The 25613-nt window shown below is 42.1% G+C and overlaps 2 protein-coding genes across 2 annotated transcripts; one reads left to right on the top strand and one right to left on the bottom strand.

The window, feature by feature from the left end:
- Window positions 1-2011: 2011 nt before the first annotated feature.
- Window positions 2012-6185, bottom strand: LOC308334849 (ephrin-B2a-like). Its single transcript, XM_080791723.1, has 4 exons — window positions 6032-6185; window positions 4718-4810; window positions 3164-3274; window positions 2012-2732 (listed from the first exon to the last, which is right to left on the bottom strand). The coding sequence occupies exons 1-4, from the start codon at window positions 6180-6182 to the stop codon at window positions 2368-2370; spliced, it is 720 nt and encodes a 239-aa protein (XP_080647849.1). The 5' UTR covers window positions 6183-6185; the 3' UTR covers window positions 2012-2367.
- Window positions 6186-21650: 15465 nt separating this feature from the next.
- Window positions 21651-25308, top strand: LOC308331495 (C5a anaphylatoxin chemotactic receptor 1-like). The gene is made up of 3 exons (XM_080786954.1): window positions 21651-21690; window positions 23693-23854; window positions 24254-25308. The coding sequence occupies exons 2-3, from the start codon at window positions 23723-23725 to the stop codon at window positions 25178-25180; spliced, it is 1059 nt and encodes a 352-aa protein (XP_080643080.1). The 5' UTR covers window positions 21651-21690; window positions 23693-23722; the 3' UTR covers window positions 25181-25308.
- Window positions 25309-25613: the final 305 nt, after the last annotated feature.

A 25613-nucleotide genomic window follows, 5' to 3' on the forward strand; every position in this document is an offset into this window, starting at 1 on the left:
TCATATATGTGGATAAATAGGAAATATATGTCTCTATATATAGCTTATGCCATGTATATTTCCATGTGGGAGGTGCGTCAACTAGGTCGGGAGGTATAACAGCACGGCCAAAAGGGTTTGTGAACCGCTGGCCGGATGATGAAATGCAGGACTCATCTAACTGTCACTATAGGGCCGTCACCTTGCCCCGCCCCCACCCACTGCCCATCCCCTCCCACTACCCCTCTCACTGGTGCAAAACTGGGTAGGAAAGACGGGGTCGCGGCCAGGAGCCTGGGGGTTCTGTTTTGTTCTTCCTATAGAAGCCATTGTCTCTCCGTGACCCTAAAGGTCAACTGAACTCACCTCGCCTTACCACGGTCCATTCAACTGTGAAGCTTCCACACAGCACAAAAACATCTCACAAGAGCCACAGTATGGACTTCAAGCATGGGGGTGGAAAAACACATGAATTGGTTCTTTAATGTTTTCAGAGTCACAGTCAATCAGATTTGTTATGCTCACACAGCTATTTTTATAGATTGCACAGTGCAGTGATCAAGAATTTCTGATTGGTTGTAGAATTAAACACAATTGAGTGTAGTCTGGTAGTACAAATTGACAAGACTATAGACCGGTGCCTGGCTGTAGAGAGCACTGAGTCGGTAACGATGGAACTTAAGTTGGAGATCCATCTATGCCCCACCCGGCTATGCAATACCCGTTGTACCCGTGTCAGAGTACCCGTTGTACCTGTGTTGTGATGTCAGAACAGGCCAGCCCCATATATGGAGTTGGACCCTGGGTAGTGGGTATAGGGGGCGGGGCCCTGTCCAGAGCCCGGGCAGAGGCCTTTTTGGGTCGGTTCTGGACAACCGTGGGTACGACCGACTCGACACCGGGCACTGCACTCCCTGTGGGGGGGGGGGGGGGGTGGAACACGTGTGTCGAATTTGATAGTCAGTGGGGCGAACGGTTATGGAAAGGAAAGGAAAGGTACTAAGGAAAGGAAAGGTACTATGTTTACCCAGGGTAACTGGGCTAAGGAAAGGAAAGGTACTATGTTTACCCAGGGTAACTGGACTAAGGAAAGGTACTGTGTTTACCCAGGGTAACTGGACTAAGGAAAGGAAAGGTACCATGTTTACGCAGGGTAACTGGACTAAGGAAAGGAAAGGTACTATGTTTACCCAGGTTAACTGGACTAAGGAAAGGAAAGGTACTATGTTTACCCTGCAGGGTAACTGGACTAAGCTCAATAACTTGTTTACAGCCAGGCCCTGCTCATAGAACATTTCATGGTAGAGGTTCAATGCCTTGCTCAAGGGCACTTCAACGGTGGTAATTTTAACGTGCCGGTCCGGGGATACGAACTATAGCGACCTTCCGATATCAAGACCGCTCCGCAAACCGTTCGGCCACCGCTGCCCCAGTTACGAGTTACGTGGATTACACACACATGTACGTACAGACAGACAGACAGACAGACAGACAGACAGACAGACAGACAGACAGACAGACAGACAGACAGACAGACAGACAGAGACTTGGTGCATTTATAGATAGATGTGAGGAGGTAACTACAGGTAGGATAATATCACCTGAATCTGTAATAATAAGCAGCCTATCAAAACATATGCTCCTCCTGTTTGTTATGACAGGAGGACACAGGAAGAAGAGTTGATTTGAGAGTGTCTGTTCACTACAAACCAAAAGAATCCAAATAATTTGAGTTGATATACTTGCAGGTTTAAAATGTATTTTCTCCTCAATATCATGTAAGAAGTTAGACCAAGTCAAGCATTTCTTGTAACTTGTTATTTGAAACAGCAGTGGCCCCCTGGTGGTCGAGACAGCTCATGAAGCTGACAAACATGACGTGGATGAAGAAGAGAGCATGAAACATATTCTCATATTTTGGGGTCCCGGGCGAACGTTTAATTTCTCTTTTGGGTCTCGAGCTAAAAAGTTTGGGAACCACTGTAATAGAGAAGAACCCTTCTCTCTCACAGAGAAATAACTTTAAAGGATACATTTATAAAAAGAAAACATATTCTCTGTACAAAATTGTAAGTGCAGCTGCCATATAGCAGCTTATTTCATAAATAAAATCTTCTGACTGACTTAGAGTACTGACTTATCAGTCAGTAAGTCAGTGAAGTCACTCACTCTCACAAAGTAAATAAATATAAACCTTAATTGTATCATGCAAATATCTGACAGTGACATGAGACATCACAATGTATTCTGTGTATTGAGAGGTACTGGAAAATCTCCACCAGCCTAATGTAAAATTAATAATTTGCATGTAGGCTGGTGCGAGGATATATTTAACAACGAGAACATTGTGACTATATAAAGACCATGACACATGGGAAACAGCGCCATTTAAACCTTGTAGTAGATGTTTGTAGGACTCTGTGTCGGTATCTCCTGAACTATGTAGACAGGGGGCCCATAGTCAGTGTTCACAGGTTCGTAATGACGACAGAACATGCTGCCAGACACCCGGGGTGGGAAGGTGCGGTCCGAGCCGATGGTACTGGTGACACTGTCCCGCTTTGGCCCGGCCATCGTGTTGAGGGACATGGAGGCAGACTGTTGGACCTCAGGGACACAGCGCCGCTGGTGGCACCGCCACAACATAAACAACAGAACTATGATGACCAGAACCAACACTATACCGCCAGAGATGATCCCTATGAATAACCCTGGTCCAGTCCCATCACTGGGGGGGACAGAGGCGTCTTCCCCTGTGAGTGACAACATGCAGACAACGAGATCATGCTATTTATTATAACATTCCCATAATATTCAAATAATTTCAATAAATCTTTCAAAAGTATACTGAGTATTTGCTGAAATATAAGGTCAACGTATCCAATTCCAACACATTGTTAGCTTATTTTCCTAACCATATTTTCGCTATTCGCCATAAAAAGCTCACAATGTGGTGAGTTTACCCTGCGTTAGGTTCAACACCACATCACAACAGTGTAGCTTGCTGACAATAGCTTGCTGACAATGACTTGATGTCATATCATGACCTAAAAATATTATATTTCATAGATGTAATTGAGTGTCAAACCCACTAATTGTAAAATTACAGTTGTCCTCAAATAGCAAGTGCACAGGCACTAAAACCTATGCATTCTGATTGTTCTTTCTCCTTTACATGCTGTACCTTTATTGCTTTTCCCATCCTGTGTTCTTGTGGGGGATTCTTTGACCTTTGGCTGTTTGGGAGGGTATCTGGTGGGAGACTCCTGAGGCTCTGAGGGTGGATCAGAAGAACCTGGAAATAAGGACAGGATGATTAGTGGTGGGATGGTCACATCAGAACTAGCCTCGTCAGCCAGCCTGTTTCACTCTCATTCAGCAGTAGCACAGCCAAGATTATAATAACAACTAAATGTTAGTCATAATGTTAATTCACACCATCCCACTATAGATGTCCTCCTATTCCACTTTGAGCGGACGTAGAATAGGCACATGGACAGGCTGGGTGCTGGGATAAAGACACTTCAGTAGATATTGGTACAAGAAAAACCCTTCTTTATAATCGAAACGTTGTCAGAATTCTCAATAAAGAACGTCTTTCTTGTATACCTGTGGTGTGCAACAACAGGGCTCCATGCAATATCTATCCTATTCCACTACCACAGCCCCATTGTTAGTGGGCTTACTCACGACATCACGGATTTGTATTTCTATACACGTTGGCATCTAGATCAAATTGTGAATACACAAGAATATTTAAATAATGCTATATTAAAGTGATGGTCTTAAACTGCCAACAATTTGAATTATGGATCTGAGATAATTCATACGAATAGCCTCTCTAAGCACTGGTTAAATGAAATGACTAGTACACTTCATCTTGAGAGAATAAGGTATTTCCTGAGAAACAGGGAGAGACAGTTTGATAAGGTTTGGCTGCCCCTTGTCCATTACCTGAGTAGAAACGATTAATAGACAGGATACCATTGATATGGTTGACTGTACGCCATTTTCTTTTCAGATGTTTTCCATGAGCTTTCTATCATCTTATTATATAGTATGCAGTGTCACTGAGCAGTATGGGTGGGAGGGTTAAGGGATGTCTTTATCTTTTTGTCTTTTTTTATTTTCTTTCATTTTGTTTCATATAAAAGTATCATTTTTGTAATAATTTATCTGTTCAATAAAAACATATTTGACAAAAGAATAGCCTCTCTACATACATGAGGATGATTCCCTCCTTGGCTATGGCTGCTCAGCTACAGTCAATATTAAGAATGAAACTATAGCAGGACACCAGACCAGACCACCCAATTCTAATGTGATACTTTAGCTCAGATGAACAATTTCTATTCCGCTGCCGGCTTGCTTTCAGAAAGAGCCACTATGAGGCCGGGCGTAGCTTTAGTGAGTAGAGAGAGGTTGTGTCGTGAAGCGTCCCCTATAATATGCCCCCAAACCTGAATGCTCATCAGGACCATGACATGAGCAGCCATCAGCTGGGTCGGTGAGGCTGAAACTGCATTTCCCCCCACAGGACTTACAAAGGTTTCCCTTCCATTGGGACGAACACCCAAATTAACAGAATAATCTCTTATTTGACTTGTTTTATGTCTCTCTCTCTCTCTCTCTCTCTACAATACATCATTCTTTCTCTCGCGCACACACACACACACACACACACACACACACACACACACACACACACACACACACACACACAGGCACTGACACTTACTCTGGCCCACTCTTAGTACCAGCTTCATGGATTTGGTTCTACAAACCCCACCATTAGTATTATCCAGACCTTGCGAAGTGCCTGTAGATGTGGCTGATGGAGAGAGAGAGAGAGAGAGAGAGAGAATTAATTGAATTTGTAAAGCAGTACTCATTCAAGATCATTTCATTTTCCTTCTGAATATCTTTCAATGATCCAGCAAAGAATTCTCTCACAGCATCATGCAATGCAACAGTATATACACACACACACACACACACACACACACACACACACACTCTTATTAGAACCATTTAGGTCACATAACAATGTCTCACTGTCTACAAGTGACACTGTGCTTTAGGCTCACATGGAATCTGCCTGATGCTGTGAGAGCCTTGTGTGATTTGGGGCATGTAAGCTCCTGAATGCCCCATCAGAGTGAATCCCACTGCCGTGCACTAGCTCAGAATGAGATGTGTGCTGTCAGAACATTCATTCAAACCTTTCGTTTATTTATCCTGGAGAGACATCGAGGTTGCCCTCATTTGCAGTGTTGTCGAGAAAAGAACGAGGTACCGACCGTATATGACTGGCAATAACTCAAAGAGTGTACAAATGCACCATTTGGTTCCATTTGGACCCTCTCTGAGTTAAATGAACACGGAGGATTTTTTACCATACACAGTAAGACTTGCTCTTTATCTTCACTTGGCATTAAGATTCTTGCTAGCCAACATTGACCCCACAGCAAGGGTCACAGTCTTCTCTGAACTAATAAAACTGGAGGGAACAAAAGACGATGGCTGGAAAAAGAAATAATAACCTAGATTCAAATGCTCTTCCTTGTGTATACTGTAGGCTGCAAGCAAGACAATATTGCACGTTCAGGTATACACAAAACAAATGTAGATGGATATTAGAAAATCTATAACTAAAAAACATTGCATGGATGCACCTGGGGCGTATCCTCAGTGATGTATCCTGAGGTCAACGGGGTTTCGGGTCTCTCAACATCATACCCCTCACTCAGGTGACCCAGCCGGGAGTGATCAAGTCCCGAGTAGCTACCCTCGATCAGACCCACTCGGGGAAAAACTATAGGGGCACACAATCCGTTGGAACTACTCCAGAACTACTCTGCCAGGGCTGGGAGGTATACACTTCTGGCACATGGAGGGACTATAGGCTCTGTGGGTTGTCTCCTGGCCGGGCCACTCCTACGTCTTGCCAGTCACATTCAGGTACACATAACACAAAATAAATGTAGATGGATGTTAGAAAATCTATAACTTGTATAGCTGTGAAACACGAGTGCATATTAATTAAACTCACAGGTGATAAAATAGTCCCTTCCCTTGAGGAACTCCAACCCCCAGAGGTTGGGGCTGAACTCCTGGAACTTGAAGGTGAACTTCACGTCTCTGTGAGGCTTATCGCAGCTGAGGAGAGGCGCGTCCGTCTGGTCAACGACGCACCTCTGCATCTGACCCCGGGTCACCAGGTAGATGCGATGGAACTCCTCCTCCCCCTCCCCCCCTGAAGCCCCGACACGGGGGCAGACAATGTCCATCTTGTCTCCAATCTGAGGGAAGAGGACCAGACCCTGACGTGCAGTGAATCTGTGTGTGTGTGTGTGTGTGTGCGTGTGTGAGAGAGAGAGAGAGAGAGAGAGAGAGGGGGGGGGGGGGGGGGGGGGAGAGGAATACAAGAGAATGTTGATTAACATGTTTTTGGCCTAATACATTCAGGATATCACAGAATAAGGAACCACATTGTGTTATAGTAGACCTGTAATATATGGCCTGTAAATATGCTATTAGGTCATGTAATTTTAGGAGGGTTAATTCTCATTAATACATGTGTGCAAATATCAAATCAAACCAAACATATAACCTATATATTCTTAATTATTGTCTTGTTGCAAAGAGTGAGGGCCTCATATAGATTTTAATTTTAATTTGGAGTGCGTGATGATGACACATCAGACATTCAAAAACGTTTTTAAATCAATAAATAGTGACAGTCCTACCTTGTATTTGAGCTGTTCCAGTAGATGGACTCCAGGATAGCAGCACGGCACGAGCAAAGGATGGACAGCAAAACAACAGAGTGGCAACACCATGTAACTCTCCCCATCACATGGACCGCATATGATTAAATATCATTGACATTTACTACTAGTTAAGCGAATTATTTTGCAGCTCCATCTTTTCGAACTTTCCAGATGCGTGCGTATATAGTTGAGTAAATTAATGTCAAAGTTGCGAGCTTCTTTGTTGCCGATGGAGGATGAACATTTCCTCCTTCTCGTTCATTATTGGAGGATTGGCAGGAAAACCATGGATGTGATGATGAACGTAACTGAGGAGACAAACCGGAGTAGGCTAACCTCGCATCACATCCAGACTCCAGACTACTCTCCTCCGCAGAGACATGCAGGCAGAGGCTAAAGTTGCCAGCTGACTCACTGGTCCTCCCATTGGATCGCGTGCGTGCAGACCACTGAGACGAAATGTTTTTATAATCGTCATGGGAGCCCGCCCACGCTGCCCCCCCCCCCCCCCCCCGCCACAACGGGGAAAAACTGTTGTTCTTTTTCGTTTAACACTCTTCTAAACCCAAGCATTTAGGTTCGAAACACTTATTTGTTGTAACACTTTTTAAACGGAAGAGCATGCACTGCAGACACTCCTACGCAATCTCCAACGTTCAATATATATATATATATATATATATATATTATTATTATTTTTTTTAAATAAGAGACGAGGTAATAAGAGGTGAAATTGTTATTAATTCCAGCCCCAAATAGGCCGAAGGCAGACAAGAATATAATTATGCCAGAAAATAGCCTATATGCATATTATTAAACAGCATGTAATTTTCGTCTGACAGAATATGCTGTCAGAATGTCGTTTGATTATCAAAAAGCAGCTGCAATAAAGACTCCTTTAATAATTCAATTGAGTCTTGCGTGGCGTGACAGCAGACAGCTAATACGCATGTCCACCAGTAGGCCTACATTCCCAGCCTTAGCCTATATTGATTGATTGATTGATTGATTGTAGCCTATGCGAAAGCAGAAAAGCACAACTCAATGAACACAAAAACGGTTAACTGTGGATGACACCATAAAATAACGCATTAATTGTTAACAGGGTCCACCATTTCAAATTAATCAGAACAGAAAATATACACTTCTATCAAAAAAATAAAAAAGGAAATCATCAAGGAGGTAAAAAGGGAAAAATATAGCCTACTACAGTGAGAGGGAGGGGGGTGGAGGGGGGACAAGAGAAGAGGAGAGGATCTGCCATTTTTGCCATCCAAATGCATTATATGGTTAAATGGGCCCTAAGAGATGCAGAAATTAACTAGAAAAAGTGCCCTTCTGGGCACAGGTCTCCACCAGGAGGATAGGAGAATGTGTGATGTTTGGCAAAAAGTTTAGGAGTAATTTAAACATGTTTGTTTGTTTGGGTTTGTGTGTGTGTGTGTGTGAGAGAGAGAGATGCAACTTGGCCTGTTGTAGCGCCACCATGAGGCTGATTTGAAAACTGTCAAGTGGCATTTCTTCCTCAGCCTATATAGTGGGAATAGGCATGCACATGTGCACGGCTTGGGATATCCGTGGATATGCACGGCTTGATTTCCAGGTTGGCTGCCTGCATGCTTTCAATCATTTACATAATGCTTTTTAATCTCTCCCTCCATTGTTCGACAGTTAGTTTTACATTTCTACAAGGCAAATATAATCGTCCTTGCGATCCACAGCAACTCTCCATTACAGGTGCTCACATTTTCTAACGAATACAAAATAATATTGGCATCAAAATGACCCCACATAACTCCTATATTGATACAAATTATACTTGTGGTTTTCCATGGATGCAATTCAAAGTTGCCATTTGTTTATTTCAGTGTTAACAGAAACCTAATCAAGAAAGAATTGAAATAATTGCAGTTGATCATTTCGTCCAGTTGCACGTGTTGTTCTGTAGGCTGTATAGCCGTGTTGTCTCCCAGAGCGTTGTTCTGTAGGCTGTATAGCTGTGTTGTCTCCCAGAGTGAGGATAATGCTAACATGTTAGGTGTGTGTCAGATAATAACCCCTATCACGATTAGCATTAACCTCAATGTGGGAGTAGACTGTAGATGCCATGGTTTACTCACCCATTCACTTCAGTGCTGGGCATTTCCATTTGCTGAGGAAACACACAGACATACAGGTTAACAAGTTACAACCCATTTCCACCTGAAGTCTTCTAAGTTCTCAGTTTTCTGAAAACCCTATGTTTCTGTGTCAGTGGCGCTCAACCATTTTCATGTGAAGGAGCCCCAGAATCACCTGTATTTGGCCCGTCGACCCCCATCTGAAAATATGTTATTCCAGGAACCTCTCAGAAGGAAAGAGTTGAGTTAAAAACATTCGCTGTGAAAGAATATATATATTCAAAGATTTGTGCTGCATTTTCACGATTTTTTCAAAAATAGCAGACCTACAAGTTCATAGCGCGGCACTCGGTGCCGCGCTATGAGCTTGTAGATCTGCTATTTTTCAATAGCTAAAGTAACATAATGCTTAAAACACCAAAAGGGGTTCCCGTCCATAATGGGTGGAAAGGCCTGTATGGAGGTGACAAATCCCAAGTATCACAGTTGCATTTGAGGGACCAACTGTTGTTCCAAAGGTCATGCAATGGCTTTCTATAATATCCAATACACCACATTAACATTTTTATAAACTCAGGATGATCTAGGCAAGTTAATATAACCACATATTATAGGACGTATTTTTGATGGAAAAAAGGATGAGAGACAACTTTCTTTTGTGTCAAACAGGCTTTCTCAGAGGACCAATTATGATTTAGATTTACCACAGCTTAATTTATAATAGTCCTCAAAATTCTGTTCATTCTGTTCTGTTAATTAAAATTCTGTTAATTTAGACAGCATTGTGTTTCCTTCAAATAAACCACACAACAAAATGATCAACACATGTGTTTCCATTTCCTGTTCCATTCTGATGCTACAGACAGAATGTATTTGAGAAAACATAGCGGTTAAGTACAGTAACAGCGGAAATTATGTGTTTCATGGGAAATCACAATAATCCCACAACACAAGGTGGTGGTAAATGACACTATCTACTCAGAAAGGTTATCATAGTTACAGGCTGCTAAATGACCACTCAATCCAATCAACCATATACCATTTACAGCTGTAAAAAGCAGAATAATCATGAAAGAACCGTGCAAGGTGTTAAAGACTATGAAGAAACAATACATTTAGTTGTCTGTATGTGTGTTAAAAAAAATAGTTCTGTGCCACGCACGCACCTGCCTCAAGAACACTTCCTCTTTCTATGACTTCCAGCATGTGGCTGCTGTGAGACCTCTCTCCTCTCCTCTCTGTTCACGGTGCTTCTTGGTCTTTCCTCTCTGAGTACGTCTCCTTCTTGGTCTCCCCTCCGCCCTCTCTGAGTACGTCTTCTTCTGGGTCTTTCCTCTCCGAGTACGTCTCCCCACAAGTAGTATAAGCTCAATGTTGCTTGGCGTGTCTTTTATACGGTATATTCGTATGAGTCATATGAAATCCCCTTTCTAACAGAATGAGTGTTAAACCAAAAAACGAAATCACGCAATCAATGTAATCTATTCATCCATGTTAATGCAATTTACAAGAAAGTAAAATATAGAAACCTATTTATTTCAAAGGTGATGGTGGCAAAAAGGGGTGAAGATTATTTGAGATACAATCAAGTTAAATTAGGTTAGGATTTATGTGACATAAAGTGACGACTGCTGTAATGATTTAAATCTCTGTCTGTTCCTCATGTACTCCCAAAAAAGACGGCCAGTGACCTTGAACTTTGACCTTTGAGAATAGTTTTCTAATCAGTTCATCCTCGAGTCTGAGTGTGGACTTTATTTCTGCCAAATGTAATGAAATTGTCGTGTTCTTGAGAAAACGCATTAAAAGGTTGAGAAAGAAGGATGGACGGAAGGAGGAAAGGAGAGAAGGAAGAAAGGAAGGAAGGAAGGAAGGCAACAACCTGGAAACATAATGCTGAACAAACTGAACACATGAACCTTTGATATCTACATAATATATTCTATAGTACATGCTATGAAATCCAAATGTGGTAGTATGTTTTTCCAATCTCATTTCTATCATGAAGCTTCCTCCATGTGTTAATTTAGGTTTAGGATGGTTTACATATCTAACAACAACCAACATGATAAACGTGAAAAATATTTCAAAAACAGTGGCTGCATATTTATGGTTTTGATCAGGTAGGAGAGCTGTGATGACTAATCGAATCGCAGTGACGTTATGAAATAAATCTGCTTTCTGTTTTTGTCAGTTGGAGGCATAGATATCTATGGTTGGAGGTGACAACTCAAATCAACGACTCTCTTCACACTAAATGACTGATCACTGTTGCTGTTGTTTTGAACTGACCCAGAATCTGCTAGGTTTTTTGGTGGTAACCTAGTAACCCAATAAGAAAGAAATACCGGTAGACATATTTTCTGAGAAGATGAATGGTGCCTCCCCATCCCTAAAGCTCTGATCCATAGCTCTAAATGAAACGCATTAGAGCTATGGACCAGAGCTACCCCATCCCCATCACACCAGATGAATGGTGCCTACTGCCTCCCCATCACACCAGAGGAATGGTGCCTCCCCATGGTGCCTCCCCATCCCACACCAGTCATAATATCTTTGCTGTCCGGACTCGGGAAGAAACCACCTACATTTTTCAAAAATATATAACATTTTCAGAAAATGAGGAGAACCATATATATTTTTTAAACAATGCAATACTGCCGCATCAAAGTTGGTATTGAGACTATAGTGTCATAGTGACTTGCATGAGAGGGGGAAAGGTGGTGGAGTTAGCTGCTTTAGCAGACAGTTTGAGGGTCCAATGGAGTTAAGAGGTTTTGCCCGCAGCACTTTTATTTTTTATTATTATTATTTTAACCAGCACAGACATAAAGGGTATAAAAAAAAATCTAAAACCTCAAAAATGGAGTTAGGTGGTTTTCTCCCGATATATAGTGACGAGCTTTGACACAATAGAACTCAGGCATAATGAATAAATCAAAGGGAGAACCGAACTCTGAATGAGTTGCGTCGTCGAGTCAAATAATAATGCAACCAAACCATTTCATTGTCATCTCTCTAGGGACAGAAATCACACAACACTCGTATTCCAGTAAATGTTTTAAAAAGGAGAAGCTGGAAAGAAGAGAGTGATTATATTATACAGTAGGGGGAAAGAGTGAAAGACTGACAGAAGGCGGGGGAAGGCACAGTGACACACAAAGACATGCTGGGGAGCCCCCCCGATCTACTGGAAACTTTGAGGGAGTATTAAATGTCTCATCCATCGCTGACTCAAACATATGGTACAGTAGCCTATATTATAAAAAAACTATACTATGAGGTTTTGAATTTGAATTATCCACGTATGATAACAGCATCCTAAGGTTAGCAAAGAAAGGAAAGGAAAGGTATTATGTTTACCCAGGGTAACTGGACTAAGGAAAGGTACTATGTTTACCCAGGGTAACTGGACTAAGGAAAGGAAAGGTACTATGTTTACCCAGGGTAACTGGACTAAGCTCAAGAACTTGTTTACAGCCAGGCCCTGCTCATAGAACATTTCATGGTAGGGGGTTCAATGCCTTGCTCAAGGGCACTTCAGCGGTGGTATATCACAAAGGAATATCACCTCTAATACTAGCCATGTCTTGTATGGAAAATATAGGTTGCTGCCTTCAGGAAGGAGATATGAGGCTCCATTTTCATCACCGCTAAACCCCTTATCCCTACATTTCTTTTCCTTTGTTTTACTATTTTGCATAACATTTTTGAACAGTTAAAATGGCCATTCTACAAGCTCACAATGTGTCAATGTAGATTGGCTAGTTGAACTACTCAAAAATGTTTTTCAAAATATATAAAAAAAAAGGCAAAGAAGTTTATTGGGTTTAGCGGTGACGAAAATGGAGCCCATGGTGTTCCAGCATACAATAACGTCAGACTGAAGGTCTTTTGTCCATCAGTCGACTTTGAGGCTTAATCAGGATTTTGGCCAGAACTAGACTGAGCTGTGGACATTGCTCTCTGCCTTTATGTTTCTATGTATGTAACTGTATTTGATTTAATTTATTTTGTCCTGTGTTATGTCAAATGTATATGTGTTCTGTGTTGCATACAAGACCGCTGGGTACTATATCATATCAATTAGGGGTTCAGAATATAATTATGACATTGTGGGTGACCAAATACTAATGTAAATACTTATGAAAGGGTCTACATTTGGCCCGGAGTAATAAGTGGCAGATTGGTTCAAAACATACAAATTAATGTGAAATGGGTTTACCGCTTTACCGGTGTACATAGAACATTAACAAATAGGAAGCAAAATCATTAGGAAGTCAGTGATTTTTAGATCACTTTTTACTCAGCTCTGTGATCTGAAGCAATTAGTTTGTATTTGTGTTTTAATTTAATTGTGTTTTAATAATTTCTCTTGCGAAATAGTTTGTTGATCTCAATGGGACTTTCCTGGTGAAATATATATATATATATATATTTAAAACATACCCAAGTTAAGTAGTTTCTCTCTCTCTCTGTCACACCTGTCAGTCTGATGTGTTTCCACGTGGGCTCATTGAGTTAACACTTTCCTGTCACATGTGGGACGTGCAAGAGAGAGAGAGAGAGAGAGAGAGAGACATGATATTATCACATAGCATTAACAGCTTTCTATGGCATCGTGTTATTGATGAACAACAGTTGTACCACAGGGACATTTTCACAGATGAAAGCTGTGGCTTACTTTTACTCCTCCCCCCCCCCCCCCCCCCCCCCCAGAACACAGATGGCATTAACCCTACCCCTTACACTGAATATGGGTATATAATTTAACCCTACCCCTTACACTGAATATGGGTATATAATTTAACCCTACCCCTTACACTGAATATGGGTATATAATTTAACCCTACCCCTTACACTGAATATGGGTATATAATTTAACCCTACCCCTTACACTGAATATGGGTATATAATTTAACCCTACCCCTTACACTGAATATGGGTATATAATTTAACCCTACCCCTTACACTGAATATGGGTATATAATTTAACCCTACCCCTTACACTGAATATGGGTATATAATTTAACCCTACCCCTTACACTGAATATGGGTATATAATTTAACCCTACCCCTTACACTGAATATGGGTATATAATTTAACCCTACCCCTTACACTGAATATGGGTATATAATTTAACCCTACCCCTTACACTGAATATGGGTATATAATTTAACCCTACCCCTTACACTGAATATGGGTATATAATTTAACCCTACCCCTTACACTGAATATGGGTATATAATTTAACCCTACCCCTTACACTGAATATGGGTATATAATTTAACCCTACCCCTTACACTGAATATGGGTATATAATTTAACCCTACCCCTTACACTGAATATGGGTATATAATTTAACCCTACCCCTTACACTGAATATGGGTATATAATTTAACCCTACCCCTTACACTGAATATGGGTATATAATTTAACCCTACCCCTTACACTGAATATGGGTATATAATTTAACCCTACCCCTTACACGGAATATGGGTATATAATTTAACCCTACCCCTTACACTGAATATGGGTATATAATTTAACCCTACCCCTTACACTGAATATGGGTATATAATTTAACCCTACCCCTTACACGGAATATGGGTATATAATTTAACCCTACCCCTTACACTGAATATGGGTATATAATTTAACCCTACCCCTTACACTGAATATGGGTATATAATTTAACCCTACCCCTTACACGGAATATGGGTATATAATTTAACCCTACCCCTTACACGGAATATGGGTATATAATTTAACCCTACCCCTTACACGGAATATGGGTATATAATTTAACCCTACCCCTTACACGGAATATGGGTATATAATTTAACCCTACCCCTTACACGGAATATGGGTATATAATTTAACCCTACCCCTTACACGGAATATGGGTATATAATTTAAACCCTACCCCTTACACGGAATATGGGTATATAATTTAACCCTACCCCTTACACGGAATATGGGTATATAATTTAACCCTACCCCTTACACTGAATATGGGTATATAATTTAACCCTACCCCTTACACTGAATATGGGTATATAATTTAACCCTACCCCTTACACTGAATATGGGTATATAATTTAACCCTACCCCTTACACTGAATATGGGTATATCATTTAACCCTACCCCTTACACTGAATATGGGTATATCATTTAACCCTACCCCTTACACTGAATATGGGTATATAATTTAACCCTACCCCTTACACTGAATATGGGTATATAATTTAACCCTACCCCTTACACTGAATATGGGTATATAATTTAACCCTACCCTTACACTGAATATGGGTATATCATTTAACCCTACCCCTTACACTGAATATGGGTATATAATTTAACCCTACCCCTTACACTGAATATGGGTATATAATTTAACCCTACCCCTTACACTGAATATGGGTATATCATTTAACCCTACCCCTTACACTGAATATGGGTATATAATTTAACCCTGACCCCTTACACTGAATATGGGTATTTCAGTTTAAAGCTAAGACACTGAAAGGTAAAAGGAAAGGAAAGGAAAGGTACTATGTTTACCCAGGGTAACTGGACTAAGCTCAAGAACTTGTTTACAGCCAGGCCCTGCTCATAGAACATTTCATGGTAGAGGGTTCAATGCCTTGCTCAAGGGCACTTCAACGGTGGTAATTTTAACGTGGCGGTCCGGGGATACGAACTAGCGACGTTCCGATATCAAGACCGCTCCGCAAACCGTTCGGCCACCGCTGCCCATAGGTGCTTGAACCTGTGACTGTACAGTACAAATTACATACTGCACGTTGGCATACCTGCACAAATACACAGCAGTGACATTACAAAGAAAACAATAGATTAGTTTAGAGGTGGAATTAATTAGTAAGACTAGTTTTTTGTTTTACAGTTAGTGGAAAATACTCTGTTACCTTTCTCCACGAAGGCAAATCTGGAACTACAGTAAATAATGCTAATTATAAGTTAAAGAGACTTAACAATTTAAGACTGATGCTGATGGACACTAGCGTCAGTAAACAGGACCAATGCGTGTACAGTATCTGCAGAATCAGCAACATAATGGTGGCAGAGTGAGACCAGTATACATGCTTATGGTACCGATTGCCTGTTAATTATAAAACATATTAATATAAAGAAGAATTAAATAATTTTAAAGAATGTTTAAACTTCTAATAACATTCATTATTTGACCACAAGCCGAAATTACACAAGGCTGTTGACTTCTGTCATCTAAATTATAATACTTCCTGAACCCAGCATAATTAATTAAATTATAGTGAATATAGTGAATTAAAATTGACAGATACATTTAATGCACCATCATTAAAACATTTGTTTTACTCCCGATCCCTCTAACGCATGTCACACCCCCCCCCCCCCCTCCCCTCCCCAATCTGGAACCGTGGCGTTATAAAATTGAATATGCAATAGCTATCCAATCAAAAGAGTTCTCTTTCCCGATTGGATAAAAATGTTATCCCAACCTGAAAATGTATTTTCTATTTATGAAAGACCTGGACGGAGGTTCTAATGTCCATTACCCGTTTCATTTATGTTTTACATCATTCTTTTACGCTACAATTTCACAAGAAGACCAGTATCGCCATCTACTGGTAGTAATCAACACTCAAATGAGAGTCAAGTGTTGAATAATAGCAAAAATAATGAATAGGGAAAGCAAAGCATGGCAGTCCTGTTTCTGGCTGCAGGCCATGCAAAGTCATGAAGGAATAGAGAGTTAGAAGGAGCTGGAAAGGTCTGTCTTTAAATCACTGGGCCTTCATCATGCTAAACATGTTACAATTCACACAACAGGCTAGTCCACACATAATATGTGTGGTGTGGACTAGCCTGTGATAGTGCAGTAACGTGATATATATATCATACTAGAATTTCGCCGGCCTTCGGCCGGCGAATCCTAGTTACATTGCAGCGCAATATGGGAAGAAGGAAATTCTCAGTAGTGTGCCCTGCACATATGTAGTAACGGATGGGTTATAAAGTATTATAATAACAGAAAGTGTTTTTTATGTCTCATAAAGACGCAAACATGGTGAAACAACTACAGTCACAGAGAGCAGTGCCAAGGTAGCTGCTGCCTGCTAACGATGCAAACAACAGCCTTGCCTGTCGTGTGTGTGTGTGTGTGTGTGGGGGGGGGGGGGGATAGCACTAATTTTCGACATTTTACTGTGTCATAAATATGTACATCTGTAGCCTATATTGTGATTACATTTGACTCTTGTGTTATATTCTTGTGAAATATTCAGTAAAGTATTGTGGTGAAATATTCACCCCAAGTTGATAAGATATGCAGAGAATATAATACCAAGAACCCCAGTTTGAAATGCATTAGGCCACAGACCCCCATTTGATACCATTTGCTCTCTGGGAAAATCAGGGTCCATTTGGTTCCATTTGTATGCTCTTGGAGTATGATGACTGTGCTAACAGTATTATCATAAAATATGTCTCAGTTTTAAGATTCTAAAAAACATATTTCATATGTGTGAGCTTGTAAAGTAGAACGTTCAACCTAGAGACAGTGTTGCCAAGTCTGAGCATTATAAGCTACTTTGGACTTGTTTATCTATTGGTAGTCCTTGACATGGAAATGTTTGAAACAACATTAGACAACAAAGTTTGACAGTCAACACTATAATTGATTATTTTAAGACTAATTTCCGGACCATTTCTGATTTACCTACTTTGAACTGGCCTATTAACATTTTTATAGACCTGGTTGCTTGTTTCACTCTCACATCCACGATATGTGGCAACCCTGGTCCCTGGTTTGTTTTGGTTTGCGTCACACACACACATACACCCCCCCTCTTTCCACCTTTACTGTCAGTGCAACCACGCATGTGCCGTGACTGACTTCCCCCAAAACAAAAGCACCAAAGCAACTGCATGTAGTATAGTGGACTGTGGAAGCAGGAGGGAAAAAGGGAAAAAGACGAAAACACACAGCATTGCGCGCCCGCAGATCTGCCGTTAAACGGCAGATCTGTCGTTTTATGGATCATACCGGTATGCTGTTAGCTTGTTGCCCCCCCCCCCTCCCTCTCTCTCTCTCTCTCTCTCTCTGACGTTCTCTCTCTCTCGCTCGCGCGCGTTACTCTAACACGTCTTTCTGTCTTTCTCTCTCTCTCTCTCTCTCTCTCTCTCTCTCTCTCTCTCTCTGACGTTCTCTCTCTCTCGCTCGCGCGCGCGCGTTACTCTAACACGTCTTTCTGTCTTTCTCTCTCTCTCTCTCTCTCTCTCTCTCTCTGTCAGAAAGCGTTGTGAGTTTACTCACAGCACCGTCACTCCTGTCACACACACACATACACCCCCCCTCTTTCCACCTTTACTGTCAGTGCAACCACGCATGTGCCGTGACTGACTTCCCCCAAAACAAAATCACCAAAGCAACTGCATGTAGTATAGTGGACTGTGGAAGCAGGAGGGAAAAAGGGGAAAAGACGAAAACACACAGCATTGCGCGCCCGCAGATCTGCCCTTAAACGGCAGATCTGTCGTTTTATGGATCATAGAACGAACGTACCGGTACTATGCTGTTAGCTTGTTGCTCCCCCCCCCCCCCCCCCCCCCCTCCCCTCCCTCTCTCCTCCCTCTCTCTCTCTCTCTCTCTCTCTCTCTGACGTTCTCTCTGTCTCGCTCGCGCGCGTTACTCTAACACGTCTTTCTGTCTTTCTCTCTCTCTCTCTCTCTCTCTCTCTCTCTGTCAGAAAGCGTTGTCAGTTTACCGTCACTCCTGTCAGTTATTTCGTCGTGTATTGGTAGCCTATATGAGCCCAATATTGGCGTTACGCATTTCACTTGAATAATGTTGTGTGCGCACGTGCGCACGCTGAGAAAGACAGTTATTGTCTCGGCCGTATAGCCATTCCTGTGTGTGTGTGTGTGTGTGTGTGTGTGCAGGCGTGTGTAGTCGGCGGTGGGCTGGCAGGCGAAAATAGCAAAAGCTATACGTGTAATGTAAATATTTCGGCCCAATCCAAGTATTGACAATGAACAATGTTGATTTAACTAAGGGATTCGCTGAGTGTTTTATTTTGTAAATACAGGGATTTAGAAGGGATAAGCACTAATTTCTCCCCTTCCTTCTTTCTGTTATCCTGCGAGGGCCCTGAAAAGCAAGATGGCTGATTGTGAGACTGAAAAGGAGTGTTGGGGGCGGGCCTGGTGGGCCTATGAGAACGCAGAGCAGTGTTGCCAGGTTTGCGAATTGTAAGCGAGTTGTAGTGTGTGCAAGTAGCCTGGTTAAAAGGGCTTGTTTCTGCCGCTGTTGGGGCAACAGAACATGTCGACCAGTTTCTGTCAACCGCTTTTGGTCAGGTGACCAACTCCACAAATGTTAAATTAGATTATGATATATATATATCACGTTACTGCACTGGTTATACACTAAATTCTAAAATATGAATACAACTGTCTGTGCAGTAATCTATTCCAAGGACCTCCAAATGAATGGAATATCTCGGCCCCATCTGAAAAAGGTTTGTGCCATGGACGACCATACAAGATCCGTATTCATCAAATGTTTCAAAACTATTTCACATTTTCTGTTCCCCCCCCCCCAAGATGTTTTGAAAATAGCCGATCTACGCGTCACGTTGTGCACTTGTAGATTGAGCTATTTTCAAAAAGCCGATCGAGGTCAAGTTCAAGGTAAACTTTGTCCACGAGGGAAATTTGTCTAGGGCTTTCACCCCGGCTAGCCTACAGCCACACATAAAACACACCCCGGCTAGCCTACAGCCACACATAAAACACAGACAAACTAAAATACATAAGAGACATAGGGCTGTATTTTGCGTGTCCCAGGTCTTATTCCCTAACTTGAGTAAACTAAAGACCTGGAGGCGTGATCAATGCTCTCTTGGCCACTCAGAATAGCCAAATGGCATTGATCACGCCTCCAGGTCTTTAGTTTACTCAAGTTAGGGAATAAGACCTGGTACTTAAGACACGCAAAATACAGCCCATAGCCTCGTTCAAAATCTTAGTTGACGCTGGTACAAACGACTTTTTAAACCTGATGTACTTCCACTTTATTGGTACTTTGTACCTTCTCCCAGAGGGCAGAAGTACAAACTCTCCATTTAAAACATGGGTAACATCACTGACAGCGGTGGCCGAACGTTTTGCGGAGCAGTCTTGATATCGGAAGGTCACTATAGTTCGTATCCCCGGACCGGCACGTTAAAATTACCACCGCTGAAGTGCCCTTTGAGCAAGGCATTGAACCCTCTACCATTAAAGGTTCTATGAGCAGGGCCTGGCTGTAAACAAGTTCTTGAGCTTAGTCCAGTTACCCTGGGTAAACAATACCTTTCCTTTCCTTTCTGACATTTTGTTGCCTGTTTTAGTGTAGCCTGCTCATAAATAGACTGCAGAGATGCCATTTTAACCCCGTCAAGGACCACTGGCGGTCCCGGGACCTCACTTTGAGAACGGTTGAGCGGAGTCCCTCAGGGTTCGTTCTGTTTCTGTTATTGTGGGGAAAGCTTTCGCAGAAAATAGCAGATGGACAAGCTCACAATGTTGTGAGCTTGTCCATCTGCTATTTTCATGCTAAATCAATAAATAAGGATGCTGGGGTTTAACACTCGAGCATGCCTTTAGTAAAATATGGTATAAGTATAGCCTATGATTAAATTCATATTTAGAAAATGTTTCAGACAAATCTGAGATGATGGAATGATGATGGATGAAGGGGAACCTTCTGAAAGCTTCATGGGCTCAAAGATAATCAACTTCAAAATCTCCAAAAATAGGTCAAAACTAGAAAAAGTGAAAAAAGAAAAAGGCACAGGTCTCCACCAGGGCAGGTCAGGTTGTGGCCTCCTGGTGGCGCTATAATAGGCCAATGTGAAAAGGGTGACATTTCTTACCTTTGGATGGCAATTGGATGATTTGAGGCATTTTGTTCCAAAAATGTGTTGGTGGCGCTATAACAGGCCAATGTGAAAAGGGTGGGATATATTCCTCAGCCTATAGTATACAAGTCTGTGAAAGATTTCACATGAATTGCACACATGATTTGAGGCTTTTTGTTCAAAACGGGCCAATCCTGCAAACTTTGAAAGCCAATGTTAGCCAATTACGATGGAATCTGAAATATCGGACAGATAGTGGGTAACGATTTGCGAGATTTTTGGAGATTTCTGTGTATACATCCCACTGTTTCTGGTAAAATGTCCTAATAATAATGACTCAAAACCAGACAATCCGGTGCACTTCCCTCTTCTTGAGAGTCTGTTGAATTTCTTGAACTCCAACTTGTCAGTAAATGACTACATGGATGGACTCATCACAGGTCAGAGGTCACTAGACCACTTAAAACAAATCCTACATTACTAAATGCATGGTCAGGGACCACATGCAATACCTCCACGGACCACCAGTGGTCCACGGACCACCTGTTGAAAACCCATGTTATACTGTTATACACAGAGAAGAGCAGTTGCTGTTGAAGAAAGCACTAAATATCATCAGAGACAAACTACAGGTTCTTGCTCAGAACAGGACAGAAATACTATAATAAAAATACCTTGGCTAGTTATGGAAATAAAGAAAGCTAAAAAAAAAGTGAACCTTGGGAGGATAAATTATGACAGTAATCACCCATGTGTGTTTGTACTGGTTGCATACAGTATGTTGCAATAAAAGCATTTCTGGAAACAGTGAGAGGGAGAGAGAGTCAGAGAGAGAGAGAGAGAGAGAGAGAGCTTACTCCTCCCTGTGTTCTCTCTCTAGTTCACTGCTGTACAGGATCTCAGGGCAGAGGTAAGCGGCAACATCTTTTCACATATAATAATAATCTATAAAGTATAAAGTATCTTATACAGTATTAATGCTGACATAAGCGTGATCTTAAATAACCTATAAATACCTTCCGGCTAAACAAGATCAGGGATTTATGCTACTGTAGTTCAATAAAAAGCTATCGTATAGAGATGATTAATTAACCCATTCTGACCCGAGATCAGATTCATACGAGGTTTCCACTGGACACACACTGGTCTGATTAACCCATTCTGACCCGAGATCAGATTCTAAAAAATGTCAGTCGTTCTTCGATTTTTCAAAAATAGCAGACCTACAAGCTCGTAGCGCGCCACTCGGTGGCGCGCTATGAGCTTGTAGATCTGCTATTTTTCAATAGCTAAAGCATAACATGATGCTAACACCAAAACGGGTTCCCGGTCAGAATGGGTTAAAGGTGTGTTTCGTAATAAAGGCGTGCTTGGGTGTGTACGTTCGCTCGAGTGCCATTCAGCTCCATGTAAGTGGTGACAGGTACGGAGCGCTGTGAAGGGGAACGCTGTGGTCACTCAACCATGACGACAGTAGACCTAAAATGCTAGATTCACAGATCAGACGAGGTTATCTCAAAATTAAAATCGGGCAAAGGCAGCAGGTATTGATCAAATCTTAAATGAGTATATCAAATGTACAGCAAGCATTTTTTATGCCACTATATATACAGCCCTGTTTAACAAGATTCCTTGACTCTGGTATCTTCCCTGAAGATTGGACACTTGGCATGATCATACCAATTTTTTCAAGAAAGGCAATACTGCCGACTGTGATAATTATAGAGGGATCACGCTTCTGAGTTGCATGGGGAATAAATTGTTCACAAATGTACTGAATGCAAGGCTGCTAAACTTCTGTGAAGACAATTCTATCTTGAGGGAAACCCAGGCAGGCTTTAGAAAGAACTACTCCACCAGTGATCATATTTTCCTCCTGAAGCACATTGTTGAATTATTTTTGCTTTAAAATGAATAGATTATTCTGTTCCTTTATATAGACTACAGTAAGTCATTTGATACAGTCTGGAGGGATGGCCTTTGGTATAAACTATCTAAAGTAAGCATCAAAGGTACATTTATGGATATAGTAATGAATATGTATAAAAACGTTAAATCGTGTGTTTTCGCTGTGGTGGCAGAGAGGTCAGTAATCTCAGTAATCTCCAGAAATACAAACAAACGGTTATAAAACGTGATAAGATTGGTTATAAATAGCAGAACAATGCTACAAACAGCAGGCACAGACCAGTGTTGTTTTCGTCGACTAAAACCAAGACCAAAAATGTTCGTCGAATACCTTTTTTCACTGACGAAAACTGAGTGGAAACTTAATGAAAACTGAGCTACGATGACTAAAACTAAGACGAAATTATTGACAATTTCGTCAACAGATAAAAACTAGACTAGGAAGGGACTAGTAGTGGACAAGAGATCCAGTATGATTCATTTTACACTTGGTTGCATGCTGAAAATAGCCGATCTACAAGCTCACAACGCGTCGCGCTGCAACGCGTTGTGAGCTTGTAGATCGGCAAGTGTATTTTCAGCAAGTGTAAAAGCAGCCATTACGACGGCATCAAGGCCCGCCAAAATACATTTTAATCGACTAAATTGACTGTAGATTTAGTCGACTAAAATCGTACGACATTTAGTCGACTGAAACTAGACTAAGACTAAAATATTCCAGGTGACTAAAACTAAATGAAAACTATTCCAAGAGACCATGACTAAAACTATATAAAAATGTTGCTGCCAAAAACAACACTGGCACAGACGTCTTTCAAACTCAATTATCATAAAAGGAACTATATTATTTTTGAGTGGAAGTGATTGCAGTGGAAGAAGGTGTGTCTTAATGGTCTTTAAAAGTTGCGTAACAGAAGCATGAACTGTCAAGTCAAAGTACTGTAGGACTATAGCATTATGTTGTGGTAAACGTTCCATCCACCACTTCCATTCTTTCCCCTCAGCTTCAGCTATAATATAGACATCTAAGGAAAATGGCTGTTGCGCATGCTGTGACAGTGACCTACAACCTGTCCATTGTTGCCAGTAACTCCAGCAGCTCTGTGGCTTGGAAGGACGAGGCAATCAAAGGAGTCCAAATAGCAGTAACTATTCTCATCTTTCTGGTAAGATATCATTGGCTTTGTCTACCGTACTTTAAGATTACTTGATCTGAAGCAAGTCAAATGTTTATGTGTGGTAAAAATCTGAAGACTTTGATTAAGTGTAAAAAAAAACATATATATATATATTACACTTAACCCATTTTGGGCCTTTTAAACATTATGTTATAATTTAGCTATTGAAAAATAGCAGATCTACAAGCTCAGATCTACAAGCTCAAGCTCGTAGCGCGCCACGCGGTGGCGCGCTACGAGCTTGTAGGTCTGCTATTTTTTCTTTTTTTTTCTTTCAAATTTTGAGGTCTTCAGATTAAACAACTAAGAAGAATGAACTTTGGAGAATATACACCTGTACATCATACATACAACAACTGACTGACATCTCTCTCTCGGTTCCTTCAGGTGGGCGTGCCTCTAAACGGGCTGGTCGTTTGGGCGCTAGGCTGGCATTCTGACGGCCGCCAGGCACGTCGAGGCAGCAGTCAGGAAAACCGCTCGGCCAACAACTTCCGCGTGTACGTGTTGAACCTTTCAGTGGCCGACCTGCTGCTGCTTCTGCGCATACCGCTCATGCTAGGTTACCTCGGCAACAACTACAGTTGGCCGTTCGGAATGGCCTTCTGTCGCCTCACCATGTATCTCAGAGTCGTGGGTTTGTACGCGGCGGCGTTCCTGCTCTGCGCCGTCGCTCTGGAACGGTGCATGTGTCTCCTGAGACCCGTCTGGTCCCGCCTACGGCGTCCCGTCTGGGCGGTCCCGCTCACCTGTGGCCTGCTGTGGGCGCTGGCCACGGCACTGGCTGCTCCATACCTCTACTTTGCCGTCCTAGAAGAACCTAGACATGGAAACCTCCAGTGCCACGAGAGCGAGAGTGCGAACCCCGTCCAGGGACTGTTCGTGATAGAGACCATAGCGGGGTTCATGCTCCCCTTGGTTGTGTTCCTGGGAAGCAACACGGCCATCTTGCTGACAGTGAAGCAAGCGGGGGGGGCCCCCACGTCGTCCACCTCCCGCAGGATGGTCAGACTCTACCAGGTGCTGTTTCTGACCATGCTTCTCTTCCTCACCTTCTGGGTGCCTTATTTTGTGTGCCGTTTCCTCATCGCCTTGACCGTTAAGAAAGGCGAGCTGAAGACGTGCATGTACGTCTCTCTGTACCTGGTGTACATCAAGAGCGCCGTGAACCCCGTGCTGTACGTGTTCGCCGCGCGGGGCCTGGGCCGAACCGTCCGAGCGTCGCTCGTCTCCACCATCGCCAAGGTTTTCAACGAAGATTCGGCGGAGTCGTTACGGAGGAAGTCGCTGAAGGCTGGCAACTCGCTCTCGTGATGAGGCCGAGCCGACCAGGCACCCCTATATATACCTCATCCATCGCCACTAGGGGGCGCCAAAAAGGCACCAGGAGATATGATAAAAATGTCTGTCTGTCTCATTGTCAGTTGAGTAAGAGTGACGGTGCTCCGCAGCAGCAGTCGTATACCAGACAGACAGACGCGTTTCGGCGCGCAGGGCCTTCGTCGGTGTCAAAATTCGACACTGGCGACGGAAGGCCTGCGCGCCGAAGCAGAGGATGCTGTGGCATGCCTCCTTCACTCCCTTCTCCAATACCTGGATTCATCTTCGGACAATTTTGCCACTATTCTTTTTGTTGACTTTAGTTCTGCCTTTAACACAATTCAACGCCATCATAATTATGATAAGAGAAACTGCATCAGCTCAACATCCCCCCACTTCTCATACACTGGACTCACAGCTTCCTGAG

The sequence above is a fragment of the Protomyctophum bolini genome (genome assembly GCF_963924005.1).
Source record: "Protomyctophum bolini genome assembly, chromosome: 1".
NCBI classification, from domain to species: Eukaryota; Metazoa; Chordata; class Actinopteri; order Myctophiformes; family Myctophidae; genus Protomyctophum; species Protomyctophum bolini.